The 23,731-nt window shown below is 42.9% G+C and overlaps 1 protein-coding gene across 4 annotated transcripts in view; it reads right to left on the reverse strand.

Moving 5' to 3' along the window:
- Positions 1–4,610: 4,610 nt before the first annotated feature.
- The window catches only part of chd9 (chromodomain helicase DNA binding protein 9), a 142,808-nt gene continuing 123,687 nt past the window's right edge, over positions 4,611–23,731 (reverse strand). For 2 of the 4 annotated variants that reach the window (XM_056279212.1, XM_056279215.1), the window contains 15 exons: positions 22,570–22,673; positions 21,912–22,029; positions 20,832–20,889; positions 20,572–20,620; positions 19,795–20,047; positions 19,146–19,351; positions 17,179–18,054; positions 16,372–16,535; positions 15,304–15,534; positions 14,002–14,179; positions 13,507–13,655; positions 12,867–13,097; positions 12,406–12,549; positions 7,125–7,229; positions 4,611–6,654 (listed from right to left, as the gene is read on the reverse strand). In XM_056279212.1, coding sequence (XP_056135187.1) covers positions 5,713–6,654; positions 7,125–7,229; positions 12,406–12,549; positions 12,867–13,097; positions 13,507–13,655; positions 14,002–14,179; positions 15,304–15,534; positions 16,372–16,535; positions 17,179–18,054; positions 19,146–19,351; positions 19,795–20,047; positions 20,572–20,620; positions 20,832–20,889; positions 21,912–22,029; positions 22,570–22,673 — 3,808 coding nt within the window. In that variant the 3' untranslated portion in view covers positions 4,611–5,712. The remainder of the gene's footprint in view (positions 6,655–7,124; positions 7,230–12,405; positions 12,550–12,866; positions 13,098–13,506; positions 13,656–14,001; positions 14,180–15,303; positions 15,535–16,371; positions 16,536–17,178; positions 18,055–19,145; positions 19,352–19,794; positions 20,048–20,571; positions 20,621–20,831; positions 20,890–21,911; positions 22,030–22,569; positions 22,674–23,731) is intronic. The other 2 variants (XM_056279213.1, XM_056279214.1) reach the window with 2 other exon arrangements.

Consider the following 23,731-nt stretch of genomic DNA (forward strand, 5'->3'; position numbering starts at 1 on the left):
TGAGATGGCTTGGACATGTGTGGAGGAGAGATGCTGAGTATATTGGGAGAAGGATGCTGAATATGAAGCTGCCAGGGAAGAGGAAAAGAGGAAGGCCAAAGAGGAGGTTTATGGATGTGGTGAGGGAGGACATGCAGGTGGCTGGTGTGACAGAGGAAGACGCAGACGACAGGAAGAAATGGAAATGGGTGATCCGGTGTGGCGACTCCTAACGGGAGCAGCCAAAAGTGGTAGTGTATATATATATATATATATATATATATATATGTGTGTGTGTGTGTGTGTGTGTGTAGTTTTGCATATGATCAAAACCATGCTATCTCAACATTTTTCCACTTGTTTTTTTCAGTGGTTTGACCCAGATTTAGTTGCAATGCAATGCAATGACATCTCCTCACAAAGCAGTTGTGGTGGTGGCGGTGGCCCCACCCTCAACATATGCAATGTGCAATGCAGCCTGCATTGCACATGTTGATGTGACATTAACCAGTGTGACTTGTTACTGTATGCTTTTTAGATGCAGCACGGTTAGCATGAGTGCAGCTTAAAATCAGGATTGCGTATACAGTGCATCCGGAAAGTATTCATACCCCTTCCCTTTCCCCACATTTTGTTATGTTACAGCCTTATTCCAAAATGGATTAAATTCCTTTTTTTTTCTCATCAATCTACATACAATACCCCATAATGACAAAGCATAAAAGGTTTTGTAGAGATTTTTGCAAATGTATTGAAAATAAAAAACTGAAATATTGCATGTACATAGTATTCACACCTGTTACTCAGTACTTGGTTGAGGCACCCTTGGCAGCCATTACAGCCTCAAGTCTTCTTGGGTATGAAGCTACAAGCTTGGCACACCTATATTTGGGGTATTTCTCCCATTCTTCTCTGCAGATCCTCTCGAGCTCTGTAAGGTTAGATGGGGAGCGTCGCTGCACAGCTATTTTCAGGTCTTTCCAGAGATGTTCAATGGGGTTCAAGTCTGGGCTCTGGCTGGGCCACTCAAGGACATTCACAGACTTGTCCCGAAGCCACTCCTTCGTTGTCTTGGCTGTGTGCTTAGGGTCGTTGTCATGTTGAAAGGTACACCTTCGCCCCAGTCTGAGGTCCTGAGCGCTCTGGAGCAGGTTTTCATCAAGGATCTCTCTGTACTTTGCTCCATTCATCTTTCCCTCGATCCTGACTAGTCTCCCAGTTCCTGCTGCTGAAGAACATCCCCACAGCATGATGCTGCCACCACCATGCTTCACTGTAGGGATGGTATTAGCAAGGTGATGAGAGGTGCCTGGTTTCCTCCAGATGTGACGTTTGGCATTCAGGGGAAAGAGTTCAATCTTGGGTCACCAGACCAGAGAATCTTGTTTCTCATGGTCTGAGAGTCCTTTAGGTGCTTTCTGGCAAACTCCAAGTGGGCTGTCATGTGCCTTTTACTGAGCAGTCTTCCGTCTGGCCACTCTACCATAAAGGCCTGATTGGTGGAGTGCTGCAGAGATGGTTGTCCTTCTGGAAGGTTCTCCCATCTCCACTGAGGAACGCTGGAGCTCTGTCAGAGTGACCATCGGGTTCTTGGTCACCTCCCTGACCAAGGCCCTTCTCCCCCGATTGCTCAGTTTGGCTGGGCGGCCAGCTCTAGGAAGAGTCATGGTGGATCCAAAGTTCTTCCATTTACGAATGATGGAGACCACTGTGCTCTTCGGGACCTTCAAAGCTGTAGGCATTTTTTGTACCCTTCCCCAGATCTGTGCCTTGATACAATCCTGTCTCGGAGGTCCACAGACAATTCGTTTGACTTCATGGCTTGGTTTCTGCTGTGACATGCACTGTCAACAGTGGGACCTTATATAGACAGGTGTGTGCCTTTCCAAATCATGTCCAATCAATTGAATTTACTACAGGTGGACTCCAATCAAGATGTAGAAACATCTCAAGGATGATCAGTGGAAACAGGATGAACCTGAGCTCAATTTTGAGTGTCATAGCAAAGGGTGTGAATACTTATGTACATTTAATATTTCAGTTTTTTATTTTTAATAAATTTGTAAAACTTTCTACAAAACCTTTCACTTTGTCATTATGGGGTATTGTGTGTAGATTGATGAGAAAAAAAAGGAATTTAATCCATTTTGGAATAAGGCTGTAACACAACAAAATGTGGGGAAAATGAAGGGGTGTGAACACTTTCCGGATGCACTCTATGTGCTGTCTCAAATTGCAACCAGGGTACCAATTATGACCAGAGAACCAGTATCCGTTTGATACCCTGGTCGCCTCATTAACATTAACTATCCTTGCATCACAAGAAATAAGAAAACAAGGCTGAAAATGAATCAGTGTTTAGTGATGCTATACTGCAGCATCAGCACCGTGTCCTCCCACGTGGTGAATGTCACACGTGAGCTCGAGTACGCCGATCGGTCATCATGTGGGCAACTGCCATTACAGACACATTGTTGGATTAGGCCTACAGAGTAATAACAGGCAAATACAGACATTATGGATAGTCAGAAGAATATGTTTAATAAAAATAATTAAACCTCAATTTTCTCTATAGAACTTCATAGAAAGTAATCCAATAAATTACAAATGACTTTAAGACGCTTTTTTTCCTGCACTACATAAAGCATTATTTGACTACACAGACCACAACTTGCAAATATTGCAAATGTCCAGTAAAACAAACAAAAATATCGACTTCAAGGTGACATCTAGCGTACTATCAAGCTTGAAACAAAAAAAAAAAAAGAAAAAAAATATTACAAAGGCAATAACTAATATCTCAGCGACTACTTTATACATATGAAAATTCATATCAACTTCCATGTACAGCAGTAGCACGGTGGTTTTGTAGTCATCCTCCTTGGATATTGGTCATTGCTTCCTTGCGTCGGTGTGTAAAGGAGGTTTGATGCTGCTTGTAGCACTTGCAGTGCACTGGCAGTCCTTGTACAACCTACAAAAGATATATCTTTTAAAGCAAAATCAAGTCTGGTCAATGGTGATCCGACCCAAATCTTAGTGTTATTTCTGCCTTGGCAAAGTACTGAAAACAAGTTTGTGAACGTGAGGAATTTGCAAACACACTTGTCAACTCACATCCCTCTGTGGGGGCTGGCAACACAAGCCTGCTTTACAAAACAAAACAAAAAAAGACAGGTAGCACCTCTTCGACAACTGAAGTAGCAACGGCTAGGCCTTTGCCCAAGGGCACTACAAGTTAAAGATAGTGTAGTTGCAGATATACAAAACGACAGAATCAGCCTTTAAGTTCGTTACTGATGGAGGAAAAAAAAGGGTGTTATTAAAGAAAACAAAAAAAAGACAAGCAAAACATATGCTGAGGTCTACAGAGCAGGCTTCATGGGAGAACCCCCGTCAAAGCAACAACTGAAACCAGCTGACATCCTCACACTCAACCCATCACGATCCATTCAAACCACGTTTCAGTACAGCAAGACAAAACAACTTCGGCAAATTCAACAGGTTTCTCCACCACGGGTGGAACTTGATGGGACGCTCCCTTGCCCCAAGTCCAAAAAAAAATAATAAAATAAAATAAAACGTCCCCTGTGTATCAGAAATAAGTTCAAAACGTGTCTAACAGTCCACGGTGTACCAGCAGTCCTAGAGCGCGTGCAGGCTTTAGGAAAGCCATGTTGCAAACTAAACACAATTACAAAAGGTACTTCGGCTTGAGGGTAATCCAGTGTTGACATCTGTCTTGGTTAGTTTTAATGAACACAGCCGTGACAACGAACAGAACGCACAACCCACTGGAAAAAAAAAAAAGAGGCAACACAAAGCAGATCTGAGCGGTTCGGCTCTCAAACACGGGGGGGGGGGTGGGCGAGTGAGAGATACGGCGAGGAACAGCATAAGGGCACTTCTACTACACATCTAGCTGGAGCTCCGCTCACTACTGGACCCAACTTGCCGACTGGAAGAAAGACACACCACCTTCCACATCAAAAATTTGTGTAATCCCAGTTGAGTTTTTCACCAATTCAGTGCTTTTAACCTATCTCCTTCCTTGAGACTTCATTACTCACTTCCTGTCATCCAGAGCGAAAGCAAAGTTCAACTGAAATTTGTCCAAAATTACAAATGTGACAACACCCCTCCCCCCCTGAACATAGTCAGAAAGAGAGGGAAAAAAACCAAAACAAAAACATTATGCATTTAGCTAAAACATCCTAGTATTGTGGTCATTTGCTGATTGTAGGCACCCCTCCTGAGAACATAGCAGAGACTGGAGAGTCATGGAAGCAGTTGAAAGGCAGTGAGTCAACAGGCCAAGTCCAGATGGACAGCAAAGCCCAGCCAAACAAGAGGGTACAGGCAAAAACACAGTGTAAGGAAGCTCCGGAGAATGGCCTCTAACACACAAGCGGCTCCGGCGAGAGACCAGAATGTCCGACATGCTGCATGCACAGACGCAGACATATGCACATGGACACCCATATACACATCCCTGTGGGTCCATTTGGGGGATTTTTGCACAGTGAAGGCAATCCCTTTATCTTTGTTGAGGTAAGGAGCAGTGATATACACCGGGTGGGGGGGAGAGGGGGCAATTCTCTCTACATGTTTTGGAGAATCCAGGACCTGTCTACAGCATAGACGCAACTAAACTTTCTCGAGACGCGACTAGTCTACAGCAGGCAGTTTTTTGGCACACAGTAAAAGGTTGCTTTCTGTCCTAAAAGTCCCTTGTGTTTCCTAAGGTCTTCACACTAATCAAAGTCAACATGTGCAAGTGACAGTCAGCCTTCCGTGGGTGGCTAAAGTGAACCTTGGGATATACAATGTGTTAGCATGTCGCATGGCTTTGTTCAATGATGATGTAGAAAAGCTCAATGAGATGCCTGCCAATTACATTATGGTACTTTTAGGGTAGTGGCTGACTCAAGTGTGTGGAGCAAAACTGAATTCTAAAGACTGGATGCTCTACATTGTTGATAATTTGATGAGCAATAGGTTATTGTTGTTTCTTCCGACAGGTGTGTCACAATTTCAAAGTGAAGTCCTCAGTTTGATATGAAGCGAAGCGGTAGGCGGCTGAGGCTGTGTGAGTTGGACAGTGTGGGGTGAAATATGGCCGACAGAGAAGATCTACAGCTTCAGTGACATTCATTAGCTGCCCGAGTTATTGCTGACTTATCCAAAGTATGATCTGCAAAGCATAAGTGAATGGGAACCTGTAAAAGCATATTTACAAAAGGGAAAAAAAATTTGTAAAATAAATTCAACTCCCCAGATCTCCACACTCAAAATATATTAATAGTACAGCTCAATGGGAGCGTTCATGTAGTTTCACTTTTTTTAATAAAATTAAATCCTGACATAATAATTACAATAATGCCATTTTGATTTCTTTTATCCCCCATTTGTTGCAATTGTACATCATTGTGTGATACACGTTCACAGAGTTCAGAAATCTAAAATTTGACATGCAAAATGTCTCAAAACAAGATTGTACCTTATGAACAAACGCTGAAATTTCATTTCAATTCCTTTTAAGTCACAATTCTTTCTTCCTATTTTTTAAAATTTTTTTGAAGTCTTTATTACACAACATTTTAGTTAGTTCTTATATTTACATGTAAAGAAATCACAATTTAAGTGCAGGAAAATCCATATATATGTGTATATATATGTACACATTTCTAAGCGATACATAAATATATTTATATTTATATATTCAGACTGGGCTCAGTCTTCATCACTGGAGTCAGAATCATCCGATGATGATGAGGAGCTCCCAGACTCGGATGACGATGACTCGGCTTTCCCCGAGTCCTCGGGGCCACTGTTCTCCTTTTGTTCAGCTAACTCTTCCTCCCCATCCTCCTCCTCCCCCTCCTTCTCTGCCCCTGGCCGTTCCATCTCCCCAGGTGAAGGCTGCGAGGGGGCAGGTGGCAGAGGAGGAGGTGGAGGAGGCTGTGTGAGGTCACTGTTTGAGCTCTGTGGCTGTGCGGCCGACCCAGGAAGGTTAAGGCCTGGAGTGAGAAGCATCCCTGGGTAAAGCATACTGGAGAGTAACAAGGGATTAAGGGACAGTGGGTGTCTGGAGGCTGCTGAAGCAGCCGTAGCACTTGGTGGGGTGGTGGCAGAAGAGGTGGCATTGGAAGAGGAGGGGTTATCCCCGCTCATGCCCTCTGTCCTTTCTCCTTTGGTGTCTGAGGTATGGCCGGGGGCTTTGGGGGTGCATGCCTTCCCTGCTCCTCCACTGGTGGCTCCTTTTGCCTTGTCCTCGGAGCCCGCTGCTCCCTCCTGAGGGGACTTTCCCAGCAGGTTGCTCATGCCCAGCAAGTTGGGCAGTCCAGCCATACCAGAGAGCATCATTGGAAACATGGCGGCCAAGTTACTAGCAGCAAGGTTACTAGCATCAGTGGGCAGCCCCATAAGTCCTGCGGTGAGCTGCAGGGACTGCAGGCTCTGGAAGGCCTGCAGGCTTGTTAGGTCCATTCCAGAGAGCAGGCCATTGGCCAGCAAAGGGTTCAGGCCCATGGTTGAAGCTGCTGGGTTAGCAGCTGCTGCTGCTGCCGCTGCCTTGGCTAAAGGGTTCTTAGGTCGCCGTCCACGGCGACTAACTTCCTCAGGAACAATGGGTCCCGTCAAGATGCGGTCAAACATACTCTCTGGGAGGTAGCCCTGGATTACACAAACAAGATATGCATCTGGTCAGCATTTTACTCAAGGACCGTTCCACTTCAAAATATGTTTATCACATATTTGTCGTGACTTTTAACTGAATCCTACAGAGATTTTAGTTAATGGTAATACTATTTTACTCATGAATAGTATGAGACCAACGAGGCCACTACATAATCTAATACAATTCTTGGCCACAACTATTTGAACAAGATGGTGCAATCTTCATTAACGTGTTGTTGTATGTATTGGGACTGATAAACAACATTTTCCAAATGTTTTCAAAGTGAGCTGTATGATTTACCAACTTTGTAGGACATTGAAATTTTAATGTCAATGCTTATTTTCTGCATTGTTCCACACTTTTCAAGTCTACAAAGAAACATTCTTGGATCAAGAAACGAGGGTTTGACACTTGTATGTCAAATTTGCTTTGAAAAATCCTTGTACGAGTGGTTAATTTGACTCACCGACTGTTTGACTACATCTGCCCACTCTGGTGGAACACCGTACTCTGGGTTCTCCTGAAGGAACCGGCACAGATCCTTCAGAGGAGGAGCAAAGGCACCCCCCACCTACAGTCAGGATGAGGAGCCAACGGGAATCATGACAGGGAAAAATCAATGCCATCAACACATTTATACACAATTTTTTTCAAAGTACATTTGAGTGCCGTTGTTTCTGGAAATACTGTGAAATTTTTATAGCCATTTCATCCTTCAAATATCTATATAGAGCACCACACAATCACATAAACAGTGCTGTGAAAAAGTATTTGCCCCCTTCCTGATTTCCTCTACTTTTGCATATTTGTCACACTAAATGGTTTCAGATCGTCATATAAAATGTAATATAAGACAACGAGAACCCAAATAAACATAAAATAGTTTTAAAATGATCATTTCATTTATTGAAGGAAAAAGGTTATCCAACACCCATGTGAAAAAGTAATTGCGCCCCTGAACTTAACTGGTTGTGCCACCTTCAGCAGCAAATGCTTCCTATAATTGGACATGAGTCTTTTACATCCCTGTGGATGAATTGTGACCCACTCTTCTTTGCAGAATTGGAGGGTTTTGAGTATGACTGCTCATTCAAGGTCCTGCCACAGCATCTCGATCGGGTTCAAGTCAGGACTTTGACTAGGCCACACCAAAACCTTAATTTTGTTTCTTTCAAGCCATTCTGAGGTGGACTTACACTTATGTTTTGGATCATTGCCCTGCTGCATAACCCAATTATACTTCAGATCATGGACTAATGACTAGACATTCTCCTTCAGAATGTTCTGGTAGAGAGCAGAATTCATGGTTCCTTCAATGATGGCAAGTCTTCCAGGCCCTGAGGCAACAAAGCATCCTCACACCATCACACTACCACCACCATGTTTGATTGTTGGTATGACGTTATTAGGTGGCATGGTGGCGCAGTGGTTAGTGTGGTTGCCTCACAGCAAGAAGGTCCTTGGTTCAAGCCCTGGGTTAGTCCAACCTTGGGGGTCATCCCGGGTCGTCCTCGGTGTGGAGTTTGCATGTTCTCCCCATGTCTGCGTGGGTTTCCTGCGGGTGCTCCGGCTTCCTCCCACAGTCCAAAGACGTGTAGGTCAACTGAATCAGGTGTGCTAAATTGTCCCTAGGTATCAATGTGTATGTGCGTGTGTGTGTGTGTGTGTATGTGGGTCCTGTGATAGCCTGGCGGCCTGCCCAGGATGTCTCCCCAACTGCCGCCCACTAACTGCTGGGATAGGCTCCACCATCCCCGCAACCCTGAGAGCAGGATGAGCGGTTTGGATAATGGATGGATGATGTTATTATGTTAAATGCTGCGTTTGCTTTACACCAGACATAACGGGACCCGAGTTTTTCGAAAAGTTCCACTTTTTACTCATCTGTCCACAGAATATTATCCAAAAAGGACTGGGGGTCATCAACGTGCATTTTTGCAAATGTGAGTCCAACACTAATGTTTCTCTTAGTTAAGCAGTGGTCTGCACCTTGCGACTCTCCCACAAATTCTATTTTTGCCCCCTTTCTTACTGTCAAATCATGAATGATGAGCTTATCTGAGGCTAGAAAGGCCTGCAGTTATTTAGATGTTGTCCCAGTTTTTCTTATGACTTTCTTGGATGAGTCTTTTCTGCGCCCTTGGAGGAACTTTGGCAGGCCGACCACTCCTCGGAACAGTCACTGCTGTTCCAATTTTTCTCCATTTGGAAATAATTGCTGCGGTAACATGCACACTTTTTTCCCTATTCTGATTGAAATCATTCTGATTGAGGATTTCAGGTCAACTTCTTACATGGGATATGCGCCGACACATTTAATCGGAACAGCTGTGTGACATGCGCCGTGTGATATTTTTTCATGGACTTGTTTGAATAGGTCGGTATTTCTTATTTTCCTACCGTCTAGGCATCCAATAATGTTCAGTTCTTTAACAGTCATTCTGTTTGCCTTCTGGAGCAGCTGGCAGTCTTCACAGGACATTGTATCTGATCCAGATACAATCTGACTTCTGTGAAGAAGAAGGATGTCAGTCTCTCAAGTGGCAGGCCATGGCTGACACAGGCAAGAGAATTCCGAAGTCTTTGGAGAGATACGACCTGGCGAAAATCTCTGTCTTGGTGCGCTAGCTAGCTACTTTGGCTAAAAACAAGCTGGAGCTAGCTAGCAGCAGAATCCGCTAGCAGTACAAATGCAGGGATTGGTGACCGTAAGCAAAGTCAGGAAAGCCCAGTCTGAGTGTTAGGTAGCCACAGTCGAGTGAGAGTAGAATCTATTCATGAAGTAAACAATAATACGCTGTATTTCCAGAAATCAGACAAAAAGCTCAGCGAGGAAGTATAAACAAAATCATCGATCATGACATCAGCTGAGGGTTGAGTCACATACAGCGCCAGCACTATGGAGTCAGAGACTTCAGTGAGATCAAGTCCGTGCAACAGTCGATGATCAGATAAAATCCATAAAATAGTAAAGGCAAAACTTAAAATCAACTAAAAGTTGAAAAGCAAGGAAGCAAAGCAACAAACAAACAAACCGTCACACCAATTTGATCAAGTAACGACAACAATCGACAACTCTGTGGTTTCACAAAGTGTGGCAGCCAAAAATCCTGGTGTTACGTTTGATCCCAGCCTTTCCTTTGATAAGCACATTAAAGAAGTCACCAAGACGGCCTTTTTTCCACTTACGCAGAGACTCTAATACATGCATTTGCTTCATCCAGACTTGATTACTGTAATGTTCTGTTTTCAGGTCTGCCACATTCTAGTACTAAAAGTCTTCAGATGGTTCAGAATGCTGTTGCTAGAATCCTAACTAAATCTAGGAAATTTGACCATATTATACCAATTCTTGCCTCTCTTCATTGGCTTCCTATCCATGTTAGGTCAGAATACAAGGTGCTTCTGCTGACTTATAAAATCCTAAATGGGCTTGCCCCATCTTACCCATCTGATCTCCTTAAACCTTACATGCCATCTCGAGCTTTTCGCTCTCAAAATACAGGGCTCTTGTGTGTACCCAAAGTGGTGGCAGGGCCTTTTCCCATTGGGCTCCATTCTTGTGGAATAACCTGCCTGCTGCCATCAGACAATCAGAGTATGTTGAGTCCTTTAAATCCAAACTTAAAACTCATCTTTTTGCCTTAGCTTACAATTAGTCGCCTTTAAGTTGAGTGCTTCACAAACTGTACTGCATGGCGGGTTGGTTTTCTGTCTCAGTGAATTTACCAACCACTGTTCTGCTGAAGAGATTATAGCATATAGATTATGACTAATTTATGACTTAATTGATTATGAATTAATGACTATTACAAACTGTTCTCTTCTCTCACATGTCTTTTCTCTCTGAATGTCTTCTTTCCCTTTTTGTGTATGTGAATGGTGTCATGCGAGTCTCCCTTGTGTGCACGTGCAGCCAGTTCTCCTCCCAGGTCTCCGTGGTGATGGTGGTCACCACCTGGACACTGCTTGGCATCCCCCTCATCACATTTTCTTTTTATATATCTTATAAATCCTTTTTTTTTTTTTTAACATGATGATGCTGGTTACGTGGCTTGGGTCCTGGGCTGTTCTGGTGGCGTCTGGACACTGCTTGGCATCCTGTGCATCATATTCTTCATAAATTTTATAAGTCCATTATAATTTTGTTTATCCTCTTTCAATGTTGTGTGTGTAAATTGTGTACACACATTCATTGCACGTTGTTCATCTTGGAAGAGAGATCCCTCCTCTGTGGCTCTCCCTGAGGTCTCTTCCTATTTTTTCTCCTTGTTGAAGGTTTTCTAGGGAGTTGTTCCTTATCCGATGAGAGGGTCTAAGGACAGGATGTTGTGTTGCTGTAAAGCCCACATATTGGGCTATACAAATAAAATTGACTTGACCATCAACTGGCCATCAGCTGACAACAGGAAATGACCCTTTGAGGCGGCATGGCTCAGGAGGTAAAGCGGGTTGTCTAGTAATCGGAAGGTCGCTGGTTTGATGCCCTGCTCCTCCAGAGAACATGTCGAAGTGTTCTTGAGAAAGACACTGTACCCCTAAACTGCTCCTGATGAGCAGGTTGGTGCTTTGCATGGCAGCCTCTGCCATCAGTGTATGAATGGGTGAATGAGGCATCCATTGTAAAGCGCTTTGAGTGGTTGGAAAATTAGAAAAGCACTATATAAATGCAGTCCATATACCATTTACTCAGCAGGGCATGCGCATGCGCAGAAAGAATGCAGCCAGAAAGTAATCAGGTTAAATTGTTTACGTGGTACAAATTTTCTTTAGATCGGTTTATGAAAAACGTTTAAACTACCCCTCTGCAACTGATTGAAATGAACCTGTTTATTCTGATTGGGGTATTTATACAGAGCATTTTTATTCTGTATTCTGTATTGATCTGGGCTTTTAAACCGATTATAAGCGGAATATTAGGCTCCATATAAAAAAACCAATGGCTCGCTTGAGTCCCAGAGCCTTAGAAATGGCTTTGTAACCCTTTCCAGACTAACATATCTCAATTTTGTTCTTAGAAACGGCTTTGTAACTCTTTGCAGACTAACATATCTCAATTTTGTTCTTATCTCTTTCTGAAATTCCTGTTTAGATTCAACAGGGCTGGCAGTCATCAAGCCTGGGTGTCCATCCATCCATTATCTAAACTGCTTATCCTGCTCTCAGGGTCGCTGGAGCCTATCCCAGCAGTCATTGGGCGGCAGGCGGGGAGACACCCTGGCCAGGCTGCCAGGCCATCACACAGGGCCGACACACACACACACACACACACACACACACACACACACACATTCATACCTAGGGGCAATTCAGTATGGCCGATTCATCTGACCTACATGTTTTTTGACCCACTGACTGTAGCTGGACTGCTGGAAGAAACCGGAGCACCCAGAGGAAACCCACGTTGACACGGGGAGAACATGCAAACTCCACACAGAGGACGACCCGGGACGACCCCCAACATTGGACTACCCCGGGGCTTGAACCCAGAACCTTCTTTACTGTGAGGTGACCGCGCTAACCACTGCGCCACCGGGCCGCCCTAAGCCTGGGTGTGTCTGCTCTTATTGAATCCAATGATCAATTATATTTGATTAATTGTTTGATAGAGTAACTAAGGAAGCAAAAATAGAGAACATCAGAGAGGGGGCAAATGCTTTTTCACGGCACTGTGTGTATATATATATATATATATATATATACATACACACACACATACACATACACACACACACTCGCGCACGGACCTTGCGCGCATTTCTCCTGTTAATGATCTGCACCCTCTCCTCTCCTGTCAGGCTGTTGACATCAATCTTATTTGGGTTCCTACAGCGGTGTCTCTTCTGCTTGGGCCTCCCATCCTGGAACTGGAGCTGTATTTTGTTCACTCCCTTGACACCAAATGGAAGAACACTCATATTATACAAAACCCATAAAAGACCGGAAATTCAGACAAAACAGACTTTTTGGTTGTACTCTGCAAAAAAACAAAATTTCTTCAAAACTTTTTAAGGTCGACATTTTTTGTTTTTGAGGTTTGATATAAGAAAAAATATCAATACATCATCAGACTGCACTTGTTGAAATTTATATCTTGAATTTAACTGACTTCCCCTTTAATACACAGGGAGTGTAAAACTGTAACTTTACATTTTCACAGGGAGGGATGGAGAGTCAGAGGGGGGTGGGGGGTGGGGGGTGGACTCACAGGGATGAAGGCCCCTGTGTCAGCCACAAAGCCCGGGTGCTCTTCCAGCCACTGTTCCAGATCTTTCTTCCTGGGAGCATCGTCTCCAGCAAGCCGGGTACCATCTTTGAGGTTGATGACAGGAACCCTGCTCTCTGTGTCTGTGGGGGCCTGACTTTGGCCCTGCCCATAGCCCGGCACAGGAGCCACAGCCAGGCCCACCTGGCCAATGCCACCCCATCCTGGGGGCACCTGGAGATGCATGGGCGAATACCAATGAGAATAGCATTTTATTGAGTGCTTGTTGTAATCCAATTGGACTTAAGTGTGCGTATTGATCCATGTTGTAATTTATACAGGCCATTTCACCAAACAATACATTTACAAAACAGTTCTGTACGAAACATCTGTAAATGTATCATACCCACAAATGGGGAAAAAAAAGTAGCAAAGGAAATATATTTAGTAACGTGTGAAAAAATTTGTTTTTCCTTTTTCAGATTTCCAGGGACTGTGAACCTATTTGCGGAATATATAGACTCCTGAAATGGGAGTACTGTCGACCCCTGCTAAGTCACAAGCAAGAAAGGGTGCATGAGGATTGATTCGGAGAGGAGGACCACCAAAAAAAGAGGAAGTCAAAAATTAAATTGGCACTTACGTGGTCTGGCACAGCTGGGATTCTGTTCCTGTTCATGAAGAGCAGGTCCATTCCTTCCACGTTCTTCCTCCTCCCTCTCCTCCTCTTCACCACAGGCTGACCATCTAGCACTCCATTTGGTCTCATCTGACTTGCTACACCTGGGGGAACTGTGGAACAAACGGCCTGTTAGTTGTCATTTACTACAACATAAAAAAAGCAGGCTGGATCCTTATGACACAATCCAGATTTTATTTTGTCTGCCATTTCTGGACAAGTTGCATACGTTCTTGATTTAAACGGTTTTTAGACTGGGGTCACCATACCATTTTTATGAATGTAATCTTTAAGTCTGGTGTATCATCCTAAGTACTACTGCTTCAACTAGTTTTCGCCATTCCCAATTAATAAAAACTTTGCTTTGCTGCCATCTTCTGGCCATAAAGAAAAGTACTGGTGATTCGTCATTAAAAGATGCACATTCACAGATCACACTTGCCCCCCCAGTGGACACACCTTGCTGGAAGCTCGCCTGAGGCTTGGTAATGTCAGCTAAGCCCGTGTCAGAGGCGTTCTGCAGCTCATGTAGCCGGGCTAGGTACTGTTGCTGAGCCTGGGGGCCCTCCTCGGACTCCAGGGGCCTCTTCAGGGGCAGACCCTGCTTCTGGAAGGTCAGCTTCAGGCCCCCCTCCTGCTGTACAGACATACACACAGACAGTCATGCAGGTATAGGTTGAAGGCCATTTTCAATATAGCCACAGGGAAAAATTACACATAACTAAAAAATATCTGGTTGTTTTTTTTTTTTTACATTTTTTTTAAAGGAGCTATCCAACACCCCAGGTGAAAAGTTCAGTGTCTCTGTGAACATTTATTGGCTTGTCAGCCTAATGACGCAAAGATGACAATGACATTAAATTGTGTGACTTACTATAGGTGTACCACTTGAATAGCAATAATGCTGTATTCTGGTTGGTTCTTATAAATACCATTTTATCAACATGTAAGCAAGTAATCAATTACATAAGATATTGTATTATTAAAAATGGCTTGTTTTGGTAATTTCTCATTAGTGGTACTGGTAAAGACGGGCACAAATGACTATTGCCAAGCGGTGAGTCGGGGGAGAACACTTCAGTTTGGAGTTTGTTGGAGAGACACATGACAGTGTAGTAGTAGCCATTAGCATATTACTCATGTGCAGTCCACTTTTTGTGGCTTAGTTAGAAACATCTAGTGCAGTGTTGGCAAAAAGGTATGATGACAAAAACGGGGCATTTTTAGAGGGAAAAAAAATCCCTTGCACTGAATGGATGCAGCAGCGCATAGGTATTAAGGATATCAAAGCAAGCAACAAACCCTGCCCATGTTAATAGCCACAGCACCTACAAGGCCTATACGAGAATACCCAAAATTCAAGAGTTCCTTTTCTATCAAACTAGAACAAAGAAACAATCTTATTATATCCTCATGGATAAGTAATTTCAGCTTTAAGCCCAATTCAAATGGAGTGTGGGAATTTTAAGAGTAGGCGGGTTCTGTAAAATGAATCGTTTATCTGGTCAGACAGCTAAATCCACTGATTGCACCAGCAAAGATTAAAGATCGTTGACATTATATATATATATATATATATATATATATATATATATATATATACACACACACACACACACACACATACATATATACACACACAGATAGAGAAACATGCTGAGCACAGCAAAAAAACACTGGTGGTGGATACATGGGGGTGGGATCCTACTGTTAGAGTGGGGTGGTGGGAGGGATGGGAGGAGAAACGAAAAATCAACATACATCGTTGAGTTTGACTGAGAACTCCTTGTTTTCTGCAACATGCTTCTTCACCTTTGACCCCTGTGGCGAGGCAGAGGGGTCCTCACACAGGCTGTTGGCGTTGTCCAGTAGCTTGGTGGTATAAAAGGAGGCCACCGCCCCCCCGGGCTCGTAGACCCGACGTGTGCCCGGCCACTTCCCCTTCAGCACAGCCTGGCAGATGCTATCTAAACGATTGATCATCACGCGATCCTAAACAAGCACAGCAACACAGGGGAGCGGGGTTTTGTGGGATGGTGGTGGTGAGGACACTCAAACTCCTGGGTCCATTACAGCCTATACTTTAGTATTTTCATTCAAGGTTAATTTCAATCAATTCATGCTTTACTAAAGAGTAGAGTGGAACACGGCAAGGAGAAATTCGTAAAAGCCATGAACTGTGTTTGAAACTATAATGTGGAAACTACATGGCAAGCATCAAATCCATCATACTAGCAAAACACCCTGCGGTATAAATTTGAATACCTAGCATTATGGATACAACATATGACATCCATCCATCAATCCATCCATCCATCCATCCATCCATCCATCTAGTGCTAATGAGACAATGGGAGACCACAGCTGAGCCAACTTAGCGGTTAATGGTTTAAGTCAGTAAAGATGATATCATCTACATTGAGTTCTAATATCTTTTCAATTACCAAATTCCATGACTTAAATCTCATGCAGTATCAATTCTCCAACTAGTATTTGTCAGTGTCCATGTTTGAATGTTCGTATTTTAATCCAAGGCTAATTTGAATGTCCCAGGTCTTTTGGCGTGTTACAGCTAAAACTTGTGTAACCTTTGTGGACACAAATTTATTTTGCTAGATGTCGACAGGTCTCATTTTTTAAAATTCCTCAAGCAAACAGACTTTCAATGTTAGTAGGATCTTTGACCATGGGTAAAGGGCCAATGCCATCTATCATGATCAACTGGCTTACCAAAAGACTAACAATGATCTAAAAATTAAAAGATGCCTTGTAAGGACGTTAAGTCCAGTCATAACAAATAATAAAAACCATGGTATGTGTGTTGTTTACCTTTGGCCAGTAGGATGCTGCCAGCATGTAGCCTCCCTGGAAAGGATGTGAAGAGTTGGTGATGCCATTCTCAGCTGCATTGCTGTCCTGGGTTTCATCCTGCATAGTGCTGAGGGATGCAACGCTGTCCTCATCAAAGCCCTTTACAGTGGCTGCTGCTGCCACTGGGAACCGCACAGAAGGCACAAAGTACACAGCAGTGGGTTTCAGGGTACTGCTTTGCAGTAAGCAGTAGAATACTTCCATACTTCTGTGCATGATTAATTCTGCCTTAAACAGAACCTGCAAAAGCACGCTGTACACAAGGTATCTATATGCTATAGTAGGCACACAATATGTGAGATGATAATGTTAAATAGCAAATGTTGGCAACGGAAATTACACATGAAAAGAAGTCCTTTGAAAGAGCAAGATTTAAGAAGTCTCATCATTTTGCTCAGTGATTTCACAATGATGAATAAAATTATCATTACTTAACATCAAACCCAACTATGATCTTTGGCTTTCAAAACACAAAAAGACGTTGCTGCACAGTGCTCATCAAATTAATCAGGATGAAACACCAGCCACTTGAAAAATTGGTGGTTTCGCTGTGTATGGTTTTTCTGCAAAATAATACTTATTCCTATAAATACTCATTGTTTGGAGGTTCTACTTAACTCCTTAAGTGGAGTTGGTTGAACAAAAAAAAAAGTTGCAGAGCAATCCTACACATAATGAGCAGTGATAAGCAAATCAGTCCTCCATACACTACACGCTAAGAGATTTACTGAGAGCAACTGGTAGTGAGACATCAGACACACTCACCTTTCTTCTTGCCTTCGTCTCCCTCACTCTCACTATCTTCTGAAGATGATGATGAGGAGGAGGAGGAAGATGAGGAACCAGATGAACAAGATGATGAAGAGGAGGAAGAGCTGGATCCAGAGCGTGAGGAGGAAGAAGATGATGATGAAGATGATGAGGAGGATCGTGATGAGGAACTTGAGGAGGAGCCATCTGAGTCGGACTCTGAGCCACGCCTGGCCTCCCTGCGGCTCCTCTTGCTGGCTTTCTTGGCTTTCCTCTCTGCTGAGTTTGGTGTGAGCGGCTTGGTTCGAGCTGCCACCATCCGCCTGTCATTCTCCTCTTTCACAGGGACTGGCTTTTCTTCTACACCTGTGGGAGTAGCAGGTGCTGGAGGAGGGCTCCAACTCTCCTCCTGCTTCTCCTGGCTCTCCTCCCCTTCTGAGGGTGGCTCCTCTTTGGGCACAATCCCCGAGGGATCCATGTCCCTCTGTGCCAGCGTGGGCAGTGGAGACCCAGTCAGTGCTGAGCTGGTGGCTTGGTACTGAGGCTGTACAAGTGGTGTGGGTGTGCGGGACTGCTGCTGCGCTGCCTTTGTCTGACTGTAGTTGCGCTGCGCAGCCATGAAACCCAAGTCGGGGTCTCGGAGGATGTGGTAGTCTGTGCGGCTGACGCCATGCTTGGCAGCACCAATGAGCAGGTCACGGTCATGGGTACCGGGCTCCCACCAGACGGGCAGGTCCGAGCCCATTTGGCACAGGGACAGGCGCTCGAAGAGCTGTGGGTGGCGAAGGACCTGCTCCCTCACCTGGCGAAGCAGCTCCACCCTGTACAGGGTACGAGACGCTCGCTCCTCTGTGATAGGCTGAATGGACAGAGACGGGTCTACCACAGAGTCTGGAACCACAGGTAGAAAGAAAGTGTAGTAGGCACATGAGAGAGTGTGAGAAAGGTAATAAATGCTGCACTACAGGTAAAATTTGTCTGGAGTTGAAATGTAATACCGTTTACCTTTCCACAAATGATTAACCTTATCAGCCTCCCCACCTGGGAAAATTGCTGAGCTTTCATTGTTTACCAAGGATTTCTCTCGAGAGCACAGCTATTTACAGGACTTAGTAAACCCAAAATATTCTAAAACATTGCTAAAGAAACAAACTTCAAGGGACTGCAGGACTGATTCAGGACATGAACCAGCATACTCTCTACTAGGGTTGTATTGATAGACAAATACATCGGGAATTTATTGGGGCCAATTTAAAATCCTTTGTTTTTGTTATTTGAATTTCTGTGACCTCGAGCAATGAAAGTGTCAAGAGTGAGTCAAATAAGTCACAGCGAAACATGCAGCTGAGGCTTCATTGTGGCTATATAGTCTACCTTGCACAATATTAGCCCCCGTGTACCAATCAAGGCACAGTCATTGCCACGTTATGAGGGTGACATGGATTATTTGAAAGCCTAATCAGTTCGCTCTGTTATTCTCACTTATGTCTTTATTTGGAGGTTGCAAGCAATGGCACTGTTCAATTGACCAAAGTGCATTTGAAATGGCAAACGCAGTTTGCATTGTCATCCTTTACACATGCACATCTATGCTGATATACATCTAGGGACACTTTTTGGTGACAGGCAAAATTTAGTCTTGAGTGCAGTAACACCATAAGGACCATTTTTGTGGTTCACTTCAGCCCAGCATGCACAGAACAACAATGAAGAGACTGTGGATGTCAGAGGATAAGGGCGGATTTAAACAATTATTCTCTTGTGTGTAGAAGGCAGCAGAGAAGACAAAAATGCAAGTTTTAAAGTTGTTAACAGGCAAAAGTGACCAAGTTATTAACAGAATAATAATAGTATATAGTTATAATTGTCTTTTTCGCGAGTAACTCACAGAGGAATGTATGCACATCTGTTGGATATAAATTCAGTATTTATCAGTACACACACGTGTGTGTGTGTGTGTGTGCGTGTGTGATCTCTCTGACCTCCTTCTTTAGCTGGCAGACGACACACCCTTCTACACATAGCAGTGAAAGCCCACAGGTATTTCTGCAGGCTCTCATCAGTCTTCTTGTGCAGCCGAGCCATGGCCCTGAACTTGGTCCAGTCAAAGCGGCCCAAGTCTGGGTCAAACACCACACCAAAAGTAGAGACTACCCGGTAAAAGTCAGCCTCCTCTCGCCTAGTCCATCTGACAACAGATAGATAAGAAAAAGTCAGGGGTCATCGTGTCATCCAGTTCTGTTGTGATGAATGACTGCAGAGTAGATTCACCATTATTTAAAGGACAACATTTCTCCGTAAACTGGCAGTTTAGCTTAGAGAGCTGCACAGCTGGCAGGCTTTCTGGTAACATCCCCACTACATATAACAGGGACTGTGTGATACTGTGAGACCCAGGTCAACAAGCAGTTGCTTGCAATATGGCACTGTGCATTTGCCCTTGTAGAAATAATTCAAATAAATATTCTTTTGTTTTATAAATGATACATTTTTAATTTGCTTTTTGTCTTACGAGTATCAGTCAACACCATTCAGGTTCATTTTATTTTCAATTAATCCGAAAAAAAATGTTAAAAAAAATCCAGCCAAAATCTCACAGAAAATCCCATCTGAGTTCTCTGTGGTTTTTACCTTTGCTGGCGTTCGATCTTGGCGGCCATCTTGGGGTTGAGTGTGTCATTGAGGGTGGGAGGAAGTGGGCAAAGCGGAGTGGCCATCATCATGGCCTGCTGGGCATGAGTCTGGGCTTGGGCTTGATGGATGTGCAGGATCTGCCGGCTCTTGGTAAAGCGCTGGGAGGCCGTGATCAGACGTCTCAGCCTGGCTGTCAGTACCGAGGAAGAGGGCCAGTACGCAGCGTCTCCTTCCATCAGCGGAGCCACATCTGAATAAATGCAGAGTACATTAAAAAATAAAAATAAAAAAAAAACATTTTACTGTACAGGTACAGGTTTTGTGTTTTAAGAGTGACATAGAAACGAGGTTTATAGTTCTCATGGTGAATTCTATATTATTTTTTATTGTATGACTGACAGATCTTACAGGACCCCAATTTCTAAGTGTTCAATATTGAACATTTTTTTTTTAAATAACTATTTGGAATATTGCAGGTCTCCTTTGGTTAAGCATGTGTCACTTGAATTATTACTACTTCTACATTAAGAAGCTCTAACAGGACCCAAATCAGACAATAGGCTTGTGATGGATTTTAAGACTAGATTATAAACAGCATCCCATGAAATGTTCATTGGATTGGATGTTTCTTGACTATATTTGCTTGAACTATACTAGGGACAAATCTTTCAAATGCTATGACTCTTGCAGGTTTTCCATGTGTGTGGGAAGTCTGGTTTTTGTTCACCATGATAATGATAATCCCCTGATGATTACAGTAGTCTTAACGCTCACCTCCAGCATTGTCAGTAACAACCAAGTCTCCAGGAGAAGAGGCGTCATCCTGCAAGTGATGAGGATGCAAGCGTTTAAGGAAACACAAAAATACTGTGCAACAAAAATGATGTGAATGCTAGGTTGGCCCAGATTTTACAGTAAAATACACCAAATATTTGTGTTCACTAATGGTGATTAATCTACTACGTCAGTGAGACGGAGTACTTGGCAAGCCTTATCAGAGGCGCTGTGTGCCACTCTGCTTACTGTTGCCTTACCTCCATATCATCCTTCAGCAAAGCTGGGGCAGGCTTGTATTCTGGGTCGTCCACATCTCTGCACATACAGATAACAAATGGCAATCAGCAGGGGCCACAAAGGCTGCATTGGCAAGTGCAACTGGCGCTGGCTTCAAAAACACCCACTCATTCAACCAGATACTTGCTAGGGAAAGAATTACGCGTTTGACAAAGCCGGTTGAAAAACCGATCCAACTGTGAATGATGAGGATGATAAAATACCTAACAGGCTACTTCTTTTACAAAAATGTCTTGGGTCTACCAAACAGATGGATATGTTATGAAAATCTTCAACATTCCTGAATTTTCCAATCACAAGAACTTTGCTTTCATTTTTTTTTTAATGTACTGTAGACAAAGTTGCTACTGCTGATTAGAGGTGTAGAATAAAGGGACTAAGTGGTAAAGTTTGAGGTAACTCTGGGTAATATGAATGAAAATCTTATTGACAATTATTATCACAATAATTATAAAATTACTATGTATGTGACGTTTAATGAGTTACTTTTATTCCTAAGTGAAAGGTTAATGTCAAGTAGGTTAACTGCACTTACAGGATAGGCTTAATTTTTTTTTTAACCCAGACTTCATTGAAATATTGTTGAGCATCATTTAGAATCGTACAGGCAAAAACTTCACTGATCACTTCAGTATTGAGAAACTCAGCACTTAGCTTGACTCATTATATGGTTTCAAAAACTATGATATAAATCTTTCTAATGGACTTCTGGTAGAGCCAGTATCAAACATGGAACGAACGAAACAAATGAAAATAAAACAAAACAAATAAACTAAAACCCCAAATCAAAACATACAAGTTCTTTTTCAAATCAAGAAAACAAAATATTGATATAGTTATATTGTCCAGCACGACTTTGAGGTACCAGTTAAGTTCATTGGTTTTTGATTTTTTCTTCTTTTTTTAAAAACAAATTGTTTTAGTGTTGTCAAGTGCAAGATGGGTGAGCAAAATCTATCCGTTTGGTAATCCAAACAAAAAAAAAAAAAAAAAGGAAGCTAAGAATGATTTCAAGCTACAGGTCCGCCGTGTATACCCACCCGTCCATATAATCATTTGCTCTCTGTTCGGCAGCGATAGCCTTGTCATCTGGCCGCCCCACACGGTCTAGGAAGCAAAGGGCAGGATCTGCACGAATAGTATTGTACTTCTCATAGCCTGCGAGAGCAAAGCAGAATAAACAAACACCTATGTCAGTTAAATGGAATGCATGGAAACTCTTAGATATGGCCCACATACACAAGCTGGCTCATTTCCCACAACCCCCCAATAGCTATGGAACACTGATATGCCACAAAGAGCTATGAAACAGCAACATGTACATCAGCTGAGGCATCATTTAAAGATGAGCTCTTCACCTTTTGGAGGGGGGTGGGGTGGGGGGGTTACAATTGTAACTAATAGAAAATTGCTATGTTATCTTTTTTGAGGATCTCGGGTAGCTTTAGTCTGCAGATGACAAATTAAACACTTAACTACACACTGGATTGTTTATTTCAACACACAAACACATCCTTTTCTCCTAACCATAGGGTTAAGGAATCAAAATAAGGTTTACAGTTATCTGACACTGGAGTTGGAAATTAACGCTGTCTATACATATTTTCAAGCAAGCTGCTTTTATCGTTGTTTTTTGATAGTTAGTCCTGGGCCTTACCTTTAATTTCTGAACAGTTAACACTGATTTGGATGACTCACCGTGCTTAAAAATGCCTAACAGCAAACACTTGTCAGCGATGGCATCCCACCACAGAGCTGGCAACTCCGAATTGTCTGGCTCTGGCACCCAAATCTTGAGCTCACTGAAGAGAAGAGCATTCGGTCAGATACCAAAAGACGAACATATTTAGACTGCACAAAAAGCTGAGGTCTGAGGGATTAAGCTCTAGTTTGAGTTGAGGCCTAGATTGTGGGCTAGGGTGAACCATGGAGTACACTCCTCAAGGTATATCAATTAATTTGTGGGTTAATGCGGATAAAAGATCCTTTGGGAGTACATAACAAAAGAAGAAAACAAAAAAACACTTAAAGAACAACAGTGCTAAAGCACCACCTCAGGCCATGTCCTAAAAGTTGAAGTGTAAATGGTTCACTTGAGGTAACAGACTGAGTACCACAACTGTAACCTTGCATTTCCTCTTTTTCTGGGTCATTCTGCAGCTCAAGTGTCCTCATTGGGCACAGTAGCTACAGAAAAAATAAATCAAATATAAGAAAGTTGGGGAATTCTCATATTTACTTGTCAAATGTAGTGTCTCTGAACCCTCCTTAGTTGTAATATAAAAAATATGAACAAATGGGTCCACTATTGACCAGCAGGCGGTGCTCTACAACCTCATAATGCTTTTCACTCTTAACTCAGTTGTTGGTGGCGCCTTTCTTCAACAGGTTGCTTTTGTTTCTCCTCATTGCTGTGCTCAATGTTTTTAACGTTACCTCTACAACAGACCGATGTGGAAATCAGCAAACAATTTCATCAAGCAAAAAATCTAAATGCTACATTTACCAATGGGTTTCTGGGTACTTCTGTTGGGAGGTATTCTAGCTGCTGGGGCAATCTATCCAACTTTCTGGGTAAATCAATCAGACTGACTCACTGTTCTGTCTGCAACGCTGCTCACAAACTTGTCAAAAATATATTGGTTTGAATGAAAAGTATGACCTACTTTGTGTCTAAATGTGGGGTTCTGTTGTCTCTATAAACCGTGTTGTATCACTGTTTCAAAAACTTATTGATATATTTCCCTAAGTCAGTGCCACCAAGACAACAAATTACTGTAAATGTCACTGGAATTTTAAATTTTTTTTTTTTTTTTTTATTAAGTCTCCTATTCTCAAGTTGTTGAGAAACAGCCATTTA

The sequence above is a fragment of the Lampris incognitus genome, chromosome 4 (genome assembly GCF_029633865.1).
Source record: "Lampris incognitus isolate fLamInc1 chromosome 4, fLamInc1.hap2, whole genome shotgun sequence".
NCBI classification, from domain to species: Eukaryota; Metazoa; Chordata; class Actinopteri; order Lampriformes; family Lampridae; genus Lampris; species Lampris incognitus.